The sequence below is a fragment of the Mustelus asterias genome, chromosome 15, assembly GCF_964213995.1.
Source record: "Mustelus asterias chromosome 15, sMusAst1.hap1.1, whole genome shotgun sequence".
Classification (NCBI taxonomy): Eukaryota; Metazoa; Chordata; class Chondrichthyes; order Carcharhiniformes; family Triakidae; genus Mustelus; species Mustelus asterias.
Genome location: NC_135815.1, coordinates 73191125 through 73203151, shown reverse-complemented (window position 1 = coordinate 73203151; position 12027 = coordinate 73191125). Strand labels below are relative to the sequence as shown.

General features: G+C 42.6%; 1 protein-coding gene across 1 annotated transcript in view; it reads right to left on the bottom strand.

Moving 5' to 3' along the window:
• LOC144504738 (solute carrier family 22 member 2-like) overlaps positions 1-10353 on the bottom strand; it is a 37816-nt gene extending 27463 nt beyond the window's left edge. The window contains exons 1-6 of the mRNA XM_078230481.1: positions 9943-10353; positions 7688-7791; positions 7434-7588; positions 4438-4606; positions 4224-4338; positions 1596-1702 (exon numbers count right to left, since the gene is read on the bottom strand). Coding sequence (XP_078086607.1) covers positions 1596-1702; positions 4224-4338; positions 4438-4606; positions 7434-7588; positions 7688-7791; positions 9943-10353 — 1061 coding nt within the window. The remainder of the gene's footprint in view (positions 1-1595; positions 1703-4223; positions 4339-4437; positions 4607-7433; positions 7589-7687; positions 7792-9942) is intronic.
• Between the last annotated feature and the right edge of the window lie 1674 nt (positions 10354-12027).

Sequence of the window (12027 nt, the reverse complement as noted above, 5' to 3'; positions counted from 1 at the left end):
GGCTGCCCGTTAATTAGCCAGCCAGTGTGAAATCACGTTCTGGGGCCAATCATAACCAGAAGCACATTTCACATCCATTTCCGGGTCTGCCGAGTGCACGTGCCCAATACGCACAAAATTCAGGCACAGCACTTTGTATGGGTTTGTCACTTCTAAAGATTTTTGAATCCCTTTACACATCAACTCAATTAAGACTTTTATGTCCCAAGGAATAGGACCCTCCTTATTCCTGTTACTAAAAAGATCCATTCTTAACTCATCTATATTATCCTTACTTATATTTTGCAAGTTTGTTAACATTTTATTGTATTTTGCCACAGTCCTCCTCAACATTAATCGTAATCCCTAATTTGGTGTTATTGGCAAACCCAAATCACGAAAGCAAGTGTGAACAACAGTGGCCCCAGTACCACTCTCTGTAGACCACCACCACCTGCTTATTGTCAATCTGTGAAAGTGTCTTTAACTTCTACTCTCTGTTTTCTGTTTCATGGCAAGTTTGCTATCCACTCTGCTGCTGGTTCACTGACTCCACATGATATGGCATTACTCAATCTCTGTGGAAACGTTTTCTCCCTATCAACTCTATTAAAATACTTTATAATATTGAATATCTCCATCAAATCTACCTTTAACCTTCTCTCCTCTAGGCAGAACAATCCCAACTTTTCTAGTCTCTCCACAAAACTGAAGTTCCTCATTATTGGTACCATTTTAGTAAAGGCCTTGACAATTGATATTGCCTGAATTTCCAGAATCCTCCAGTTTCCAGAATCCTCACTAAACTTCATTATGGACACTTCAAAACGCCGTTAAAGCTGGTGATTGTTTGGGGTACTTAGGTGCAATAGCATAAAATGATTGATACCAAATCAGTCACTATGAAATGAAATGAAAATCAGGAGAGGTGCACACTGGGTGGCTGATCCAATACGGTCTCGTTCACATTATCGCCCAAAGTCAAAATGACTGTCTCTCTCTCTCTCTCTAACTTGTCAGCTATTGGTTCTTCCTAAAATCCTAATATAAAAAATTCAGTTTTCCAAAAGGCCTCCTTCGGCCACTTTTCACAATGAGGAGGAAAGTAGGAGTGAGAGGGCATCCTTTCATCTCCCAAAATCATAATCACACCATCCAGCATGATTCACAGCCATTGATTACTCAGATCACAAAGCTTTGAAACAATAAGCCATGATTCAATAGTTAACTCTGGCAAACCAACTGAAGTGGCCTGAACTGAAGTGAAGAGATAACAAATAATTACTAACAAAAATGATAATATAGACAATAGAGAATGAGTTGAAACTTGTAATCTAATCTAGGGGGCCAGATGACCTGTGTCAAATATTTTCGCTTGTAGTTAAGCAGATTTCGAACTTGTCTGTTTTTTTGATTGAAATGAACACTTATTACATTGCAATCTCATTGTTATTACTGTAATCAATTGTTCTTTCATTCATTCCAATGAATTTCAGGCTTTTTACTGAGTCCCTTGTTAGTCATCGATATATTTTAGAGTGGAAAAGCTATCTATCACAAAAATAGTACTGCGTTCAAAATATTAATTTCAAATCACAAAAATGAAAAGATCTCACCAGTTCACCATCAAAATAAGAGTATGCTTCCTCATCTGAGGTGTCCTGACCAGCTGTATTACGGAAGGACGGTTCACCTTTTCATCATTCTTCTCAATAGTAATTGCCTGGGAAAAGGAATGGTGGAAGTTGCAAGTTGTAGAAAGAATGAATCTGCTCAGAACCAGTTCCAATATCAGTAGACCCCAACAAGTTGATGACTATGATCACAAAGGCCATGTCCCACTATCCAAGATCCACTGGATTGAAAAAGACTGTTGCCAAATTTGGTGTTATTAAAAAAATGCTTCAAAATTGTGTCTGACCCAAGGGCGCAGGACTGACTGATCACCCAGTTATAACAAAACTGGACCCTCAGCCAAAAAGGACCTGAATGATAGCCTTTCAGCAAGTTGCCAACTGCGAGGCAGAATGCCCCACTCATCCCAGTCATATTTTCCTTTACCAAATTTTGAGTTCGTTCAGCCATGAACCTATGCCTGCAGAGTGCTAAATTTAAATTTTGTTGGAACTTTTTTGTGTTAATGTAGTATTTGCAGTACTGGATTAGGACCCCAGATATTACAAGTTGAAATCCCACCATAAATTTATGGAATTGAATTAACCTGGTCACCTGTGAGCTAGGATCTGAAATATGACCATGGAATTTGAGTTTATAAGAATGAGAGCTGATATAATTGAAACATTTGGGCCCAAATCTTCTGGCCTCCGGATTGTTGGAAACCAGGCGCATGACAGAAGATGCACATCAGAGCATTGCAAATCCTGATGAACCAACGTTTTTGAAAATTGCTTAGGAAGTTTAAATTTCCGATGGGCTGATTCCCTGCTGCCCAAGATCCTATGTGAAAGTCTCTGATCCTGAGTTTAGGGCAGAAACTTGGGGTTGATACTCGCGACTTACCTTGATAGTTACCAGGAAATGTTAACTAGTTTAAAACCAGGTCAACAGCTGGGTAACTCCTTAACCAACTCCCCAAACAGCCCTGACCACCTGACTACCACCCCTCCATCCGATTACCTGAGTACCTCCAACTCGACCCAACTATCCCAACCATCTGACTTCCCTCTGAACCAACTATCAACCTATCCACTTACCCACCTGCCTGACTAACCATTCACCCACTTGACCAATTACCCATTCAACCACCTACCCACTCACCTACTTATCCACTCAACCACCTATCTATCTATCTACTCAACCACCTACTCATTCAGACACTCACCCATTCATCCACTCCCTTTCACTCATCCATTCACGAATATACAGTCATTCATTAAAGGACTGGACCTTTGGATACTTTCCAGAAAACCACAACTAGTGGGTATTTCCTCTCCTTCCCTGATTGTATTCCATGCACTGGAGTTAGGTGGAAGATGCTGCGCTGCCCATTTCTGTGTCAGCTGGGAATGGAAGATCCCAGAGAAATGGGCTGTAGCATCATGTGGGGAAAATCTTTGTGGGTGCCGCCAATGTGCCCAGCATTGATGCTGACCAGAAGATTTGGGCTTGGTAGAATAGGTGCTGAGAAGAAGCTCCCCCAAGTTGGGGAAATCCAGAAAACAGGGTCATCGCCTCAGAATAAGGATTCAGTCATTTAGGATTGAGAGAAGGAGAACTTTCTTCATTCTAAGGGTTGTGAATCTTTGGAACTCTCTACGCCAGAGAGCCATGAATGTTCAGTCATTGACAATATTTAAGACATGGTGGCACAGTGGTTAGCACTGTTGCCTCACAGTGCCAGGGACCCGGCTTGGGTCACTGTCTCTGTGGAGTTTGCACATTCTCCCTGTGCCTGCTTGGGTTTCCTCCGGGTGCTCTGGTTTCCTCCCACACTCCAAAGATGTGTGGGTTAGATGTATTGGCCCTGCTAAATTGCTCCTTAGTGTCGGGGGACTAGCCAGAGTAAGTGCATGGGGTCATGGAGATCGGGCCTGGGTGAGATTGTGGTCGGTGCAGACTCGATGGGCCGAATGGCCTCCCTCTGTTTAACGAGATTCTATTATGCTATGACAGAGGTTGATAGATATTTGGTACGAATGGAATTAAGGAATTCAGGGATTATGTGGGAATGTGGAGTTGAGGTTGAAGATCAACCATGATGGCTCAAAGGACCAAATGTTCTATTCTAGCTCCTACTTCTTACGTTCGTATGTTCAAATTGCTGTAAAAAAAATTGATGCAGTAATCTGAAACCAGTCCTGACACCAGTCCTCATGGTTGGTTGATTAATACTACATGGTTAGTGTCTACCATATTCCAGGAAAAAATAATAATTTATAAAATAATACTGGGTCAGGGTACATTTACAGCCAAGTGCCAGAGGTGAAATGTCACCATGCATATATGTGTGTGTCCTCATTCATTTCCACAGTCGGAGTCCTCATTGTTATTAAAGCATTGAGAATGCTGGGTGATTGCTATGACAAGTGAAAAAAACCTTTGTTTCATTTACTCAAGATATGAATTGCTCCTGATCATCCTTGCAGCTTCTGAGTCGGGTAGGAATGACCAGAATTATCTCAGCATTGCATCAGACCTAGTGAAGTGGGTGGCAACCTCAGCCTGCAAGATGATCATGTGCATAGAATCACAGTCTGAATTCCATCCTCGTTAACTCTAGTCACCTTAAACTTCATTGAGAGGATGTTGCCATTCCTTTTTGCCACCTGGCGCAGAATTTTCAAGGCTTCCGCATCTTTCTTCTGAGAGATCAGCCACCTGGGAGACTCTGGAATCAACCTGCAAAAGGAACACATTTGGGAAGATTATCATTGGGCTGACACCACCTTGGGTACTCACACCTGCCGTAAGTATTGATGCTACACAATCAGATATTACCAGTAGTAGGACAAGAACAGGAGGTTTGGTATGGTAATCGTCAGTTGCAAGTTTCTCCAGGCTGGTAAAAGGTAAGCAATGGCTGGAAGGAGCACAATCCCAAAACTGAACGACAGTTGGTTTGCAATCCCTGCTCTTCTTCTGTACTCTGACGCAACAAGTTCAGTCACTAGAAGAAAAAAAACACATTTCAGTGAAGCACCGAGGGTATCAAGAGAATACATTGAAAACCAATCAATGATAATTGAGCTGCTTTTTGTTAAATAATTGGTTAATATTTATGAACAGGCAAGAATGGTGAGCAGGAAAAGACAATTAAGACTGCTCCACACTGATAATGGTTGGAGCATCGTGACGAGACACAAAGACCTCTCTCCCCCCTGCTCCGCTCACTGCGGCCATCTAATCTCCTCAGAGAGGCAAAATCACACCAGGGGATTTTGCATGTGGAATTATATCCTCCAAGGTTTCAGAAGTTCATTTCATGGGATGTGAGCATCACTCGCAATGGCATCATTTGATTCCCTTCCCTAATTGCTGTTCACCTGAGTAATTTGCTGGTACATTTTAGAGGGAGGTTTAGAGTTAACCACATTACTGTGGACCTAGAGGCACCCGTAGGCCAGATTTCCTGCCCAAATGGACATCTGTGAACCAGGTGAATTTTTGACAACAATCGATGATCATGGTCACCATTACTGAGGCTAGCTTCATGATTCCAGATTTATGAATTGAATTTTAAATTCCACCAGTTGCCGTGGTGGGATGTGCATCGCAGAGAATTAGCCTGGGCCTTTGGATTACTAGACATTACAACTATACCGCCATTTCCTGTATGTAGAACCATATTTTAACTTACAGCCGGATTCTCCGCTGCTGCCGACAGTGAGGTTGGAGAATTTGGCCTCAGCCAAATCTCCGTTCACTGCAGCAGGATGGGAGAATCCCAGCTGCAAGCAACGTTGGAGAATCTGGCCCTACATGTCTGTACGGGATTATAGACTGGTAGCTGTAAAACTCACTTTTAACTCAATTTTATCTGTTATCACATATTTTTTACAGAATAGAATTCCTACGGTGCAGAAAGAGGTCATCCGGCCCATCGAGTCTGCACCAACCTTCAAAGAGCATCCCACCCAGGCCCTTCCCTCCACTCTATCTCCATAACCCTCTGCATTTACCATGGTTAAACCACGTAATCTACACATTTTTGGACTGTGGGAAGAAACCGGAGCACCCAGAGGAAACCCACCCAGACACAAGGAAAATGTGCAAACTCCACACAGACAGTCACCCAAGGCTGGAATTGAACCCGAGTCCCTGGCGCTGTGAGGCAGCAGTGCTAACCACTGTGTCACCCCCAAATCTTTTAATATCTCATACCCCTTTATTTCAATTTCAGCCGTTTGTATATGATGTGCCGATCAGTAACATATTTATTTAAGTGCCATGAACAACCCTGAAGGATTATTTGTTTATGGAAGAAATATGTTGACAAAATTAATCAATTATCCAACTTTTCTGCCAGCTACATTAAAAAATACATGGACATATTTGAATTCTTTGTGATACATTGTGACAGGAGCCTAGAGAATTGACAATCTCCAAAACCTGGGGTACCTAAGGTCTTGTCAAGTTCTAGATTCCTCTGCGAGACTTGCAGCAGGATTGAACCAAAATGCCCAAGTAATTTTAAGCTTCTATAGTCTACTTCTGCATCCACAGCTTAGATGTACTCTGCAAAATCAAGCAATGGACCACTAGTCACATCATGTATGAGGAATATATTAAGAGCTAGCAATTCAGGTGTAGCACTTTAAGCATGCTGATAAACCATGTAGCAATATGAAATCAGAATATTTTCCTTCATCCTGAGGTTTGAACCCCACAGGCAAGGCCAGATTTATATCCCACCCTTCAGAAGGTAGTTCCTTGAACTGCTCCAGAGCAGTTAGATCAGCCATTTCAGAGGGTAGTTAAAGACAATCACATTGATGTGGAACTGAAGCCATATATAGATCAGAATGGTTAAGACAGAAATTTCCTTCCTTCCCGAAAGGGCATAAGCAAACCAGTTGAGGATTGACAGTATTTTTTTATTCCTTCAAGGGATGTGGGTGTCACTAGCTAAGCAAGCTTTGCTGCCCATTCCTGATTGCCCTTGAGAAAGTGGTGGCGAGCCACCAATTTTGCTTCCAATTTAAATTCTCAACTGCCATGGTGGGAATTGAACTCATATTTTCTGGATTATTAGTCTGAAGGGGGCGACCTTTATACTTAAGACGACTTTTATGCTTAATATCATGGACATTTTTACACGTGTATATCAAATTTATTTTTAAATATTGTCAGCAGCTCACAGCAATGCGATGACTCATGGGCACCCCTTAATCACTTCAGACAGCCTAATCACTTTAGACTCCAAGCAGGGAAAGCATAGACAATAGCTCAACTGATTAGACTATGCAAGAAGCTCAAAACACAAAGGGAACCCTCCAGAAAGAGATCAGCCCAGGGAAATGGGTTCACATCATCATCAGCCACAGATCAATTCCACCTATCTATAATGGCTTTTTAACATCTTGCTATTGTGCCACTGCTTTGTGTTATTAGCAGGGACTGATCATGTAGTAAATGATGAGCCTATTACCATATGTTTGGCGCGAAGTTCAAAACCCTATCAATTGTAAAGCGCACAATGGCCAGGGAGAGCAGTTGCCTAGCAGCTGTCTCTCCCCAGGCCTGCGGTTTTTGTTATTTTAAACAGAGAATAAAGTTTGTGTTGCCTTTTTGTACTGTACTCATGTCTGCTTGTCTTTTGTGCTGGTAGGAAGTGAGAAACTTCCCCTTACAAGTCTAAGCCGCTGCATTACTAGTCTGATAGCATAACCACTACACTAGCATTAACAAGTCTCATTATTCGATCATTTAGTGAACATAAGGACCATTTACCAGTGACAGTCTAGTTCTAACACAGGTAAAAGCAAGAATCTTACTTAAGACGTTGGCACACAGCCAACCTCCTCTGCCGAATAAGCCTTGCAGAGTGCGGAAGATCACAAACCAGATGTAGCTTGGGGAGAATGCCAGTAGAAGACCCGACACAGAGGTCACAAAGATCGCAAACAAGAAGCAACGTTTCCTGCCAAATCTGCAACAAAAGGTTTTAAGGGGGAAATGTGAAGAAAATTCCATCAGTATCCTAGTTTTCAAATCAGGAGAAGGCACTGGAAGTGAGGATGATACATACATGTCTGCTGTGTAGCCCAAGATTATGGTTCCAACCATAAAGCCCAGGTTTAGACAAGCTTGAGTCAGGTCCAGTTTCCAGGCATTAGCACATACCAATTTAAACTGTAGAATCAGACAAACAAAATTATTATAGCACCAACTTTTATTCTACACACAGTACCATAGGGAGTTAAATCTGGAAAAGACCCCTCCAAAATTCCTCACCAGGTTAGGCAGCTTCTGTGAGAGAACAGAGGGCCCAAATCTAACAACATGGGGAAAGGTCTCCAACTTAACTTGCTTTGCTGAGGTTGCTCGGGAGGAAGACCCAGCGGACAGACACACAGTATTTACGCGGGAAGGAGTCTGAAGTTCCGATTGCTGGTTTCCCCTTCCCTGACTGACGGCTCCACCAGGGGATCAGATGTTCGGGACGGGTGAAATGTTTGCGCTGCACACTGACCCTCGTGTTTAGAAGGATTTACTTGGGGTAAATGTAAAACCAATAAGCGACATTCAACCCCCACTCCCACCATCCTGGCAAAATTACCCCCAACTTCCTAATCCGTGGCTCCAGTCTGTCCAATGTGAAAAGAGTCAGCATAGTTGAGGGTTCAAGCATTTTTGTGTTTTTTGGGATGAGAGAGGAGGGTGAACATTGTTGTGGGGCGAGAGAGAGTGGTGAACACTTTCAGGGATTAACACTGTCAAGGGTGAAGGGGACACTGTCAGTGCAAGGAGTTGTGCTTAATCTAAAAAGAAGTGCAAGTCGATGAACTGAAGACAGACCCTAAGGGGTCATTAACTCTGTTTTTATCTCCATAGATGCTGTCTGGCTTGCTGAGTATTTCCAAGCACGTTCTGTTTTTATCTCCGATGTCCAACATTCCCCTCACCTCCCATTTCTAACACCTTTAATACAATACAGTCATTCAAGTTGCTTCATAGAGGCATCAAAAATCAAACGTAATATCAAACCACAGAACACTTGTGGTCAACGGATCGGTCAAAGAGGTTTTTAAAAAGTGTCTGAAAGGAGCACACCAAAGTAGAGAGGCTGAAAGGTGTAGGGTGGAATTTTCCAAGCCATTCCTGCCGACGGGATGTGACAGTCCCATCGACAGCGATCCCACGTCACGGGGTCCCCGGCAGCAAAGGGTGCAAACAACTGAAAACCCCCCATTGACAGCAGCAGGACCATAAGATCCCACCACCAGCCAATGGCGGCGGACTGTCTCCGTTGTCTCAAAATACACTGGGGGAGGGAGGCGGGGGGAATCCCATCCATAGGGATGGAATTCCAGAGCTTAGAAAAAATAAAATCAGGACATCCTTTCGACTTAAGTCTGGTTTAGTTTGTGGAAGTGCTAGCTGATCACAGGCGACGAAATCTGCAGGAAGTGGGGGTAAGAGGAGGTGGGGGTTGTGGGTGAAGAAGGGGAGAGGAGAATAGGGAGGAAGAGGATGGGAGGAAGAGTGTGTGAAGAAGAAGGGGGAAAGCAGGGGAGGGAAGAAGAGAGAGGAGTGGAAGAGCTGGAGGGTATGGTGAAGAGAGGGGAGGAAGAAGATGGGAGGATGAGAGGAATGTGTCCTAATATGGTATCTTGGGATACTTATGCTAATAGCACTTGGCAGAGAAATTTGAGATGGCACAGAACAAGAATGGGCCATTCAGATCCGTCCTGCTGGTATTTCTACAGATCATCTATATATCTATCCAATCATAGACTCAATCTAACCTGCTTCATTGATTTTCCAATGGAAAATATTTGCCCATCCTGAAACCAGTTCAGTAAAATTGAATAGGTCTCTCTTGGCTCAGTGGTAGTCCTATTGGGCTCATCTTTGCATTAGGATTGTTGATTAAAGTCTCACACCAGAGACTTGAGCACAGAACCTGGGCATTGAGAGAGAGCTGCACTGTAAGCTGCCTACCCTCTCAAGTGGATATAAAAGATCTATAGAACTTTTTCAAAGGACGGCAGGTCTGTTTTCCCAGTGTTCTAGGCAATATTTATCCCTCTGTCAATGACACTAACAAAAACAGATTTTCTGTTTATTATCATGCTGCTGTTTGTAGGTAAATTCTGTGCACAAATTGGCAGCAATGTTTCTAAGATTACAACGGTGACTACCCTTTAAAATATCTTTAACTGGCTGTAAAGCACTTTGTGTTTGTGAAAGTGTTGTATAACAACAAGTCTTTCTTTCACCGTTGTGTCTTGCAATTCTGCTCTAAGACAAGTCTGATCTCTGACCAAAATTAAAACGTACCTCAGTCGCAATACTGGAGGATGAGCCATTTTCAAACACCCACCCATCCTGGCATGTTGTACGTGGTAAATCCCAGGAACCATTCTGGACAAATAGCAGTGGGTTTTCGCAGCTACCTGAAGAGGAATTCCAGTCTACGTCGTATCTCTCACACTGACTGTATGAGGAGCTACCAGACCGTCCTCGAGGCAGTGTATAATTCTTCTCCTGTTCCAGAGACCAGCGGCACTTATCCCTCAGCTCAGTCACCCCAGGACTCCGGCACCAATGGTCAGGAGTGACCGCTAAAAAAACAAATCCAACGTACAGGTGGGAGAACACCACTGATGTCAGATATATTAGAGAGAAAATCTTCTTTTGATATTGTCCAAAGCCTCCTATGCTCACTAAGACATCATCAAAGGTTGCCATTGTAAAACCGAGTCTCTACCCACAGCTTAATAGAATTAACTTCTGATGGGGTGATATATGCACAGATTTGTTTCCCTGCAGACTATCAGAAGCCTTGTATTCTAGCAAGAGCCTGGGGAGCAAAGGTCTACAAATTAATTGTATAAATCAGTGGTTTATCCTGTTAATAAGTGAATGGACAAGCTACTGTTACATTTAGGATGGAGACACTTCAGGTCAGACTTGCAAACAAACAAACAAGAGTCAAATACTTCAATATCTCTACACTAGGATCTTCACAGTAACTTAATTACAGTGTTAATGTAAGCCTACTTGTGATACTGATAAAGTAAACTAAATATAGTTTTTAAAAATCCAATATGCTTTAGCCTATGAATTGCTTGATTTTGGCTCTAATGCCCTAATTTCTCAGTCTTTAGTATAATGCTGAATGAGTATTACACCATTGAGTCCAAACTTCCATCTGCCCTCTCAAGTGGACCCAAAAGATTCTACAGACCACTCAAAGAAATGCAGAGCGGTTCTCCCCTGTGTCCTGGATGTTATTAATCCTTCAACCAAAGACCAAAACAAATTATTTAAACATTACCTCATTGCTGTTTGTGGGATCTTGCAAGTTGGCTGTCGCTTCTTCCTACAACACAGCACTTGCCAGATAGATCTTATTTCATTAGATGAATTACTTCATTAGTAAAGCAAGAATCCAAATTGAGGCTATGGCTCAACCTGTAGGGTAGCAAACCTGTCACCTGCCGGTCATTTAAGAATTGTTTTAAAAGTGACAACTCTAGTTTTCTGATGATTTGACATGGCATTGCCAGTCTTTTCAGACTAACTCAGCAACACAAAATAAACGATAAGCTTATACCATGCTGAAAATTCTTTTGGAATTATAACTAAATTGTGTACTGGAGATCAGTGAGATACAGGAAATAATCCCATTATGTTGTGGCCAGTTAGTTATTCAATGCCTTTTTTTTGGTTGATCCTGCATATGTCTGTCTCTGCTTTTCAACATGACCTCTAAAAGGCTGTGGAGACAGTCAAGATTCAGTTCACTGATCCTGGACAGGTGCATTGCAACATTGAGATTAGATGGGATGATTAAATGATAAAATGAAAGGTCAGTTTTCCAGCTGAACTTTAGTTAAGAATTTCCATACAAAGACTTTATACTGAAGTCACAGTCCTTTATGCTTCTTACTTCAACGTCAATGAATGAGTTCCAAACAAAAGCAGGAAACTGCAAATACTGCAAAACTGAAATAAAAGCAGAAGGGCAGCACAGTGGCACAATGGTTAGCACTGCTGTCTCACAACGCAAGGGATCTGGGTTCAATTCCAGCCTTGGGTGACTGTGTGGACTTTGCACATTCTCCCCGTGTCTGAATGGGTTTCCTCTGGGTGCTCCAGTTTCCTCCCACAGTCCAAAGATGTGCAAGTTAAATTGCTCCTTAGTGTGGGGCTACAGGGATAGGGCAGAGGAAAGGGCGTGGGTAAGATACTCCGTCAGAAAGTTGGTGCAGACTCAATGGGCCGAATGGCCATTCTGCACTGCAGGGCTTCTGTGATTCTATGAAAATGCTGGAAGTATGCAACAAGTCTGGCAACGTTTTGGAGAGAGTAACAAAGTTAATGTTTGAGGTGACCATTAAACCATTATCAATTGTAAAA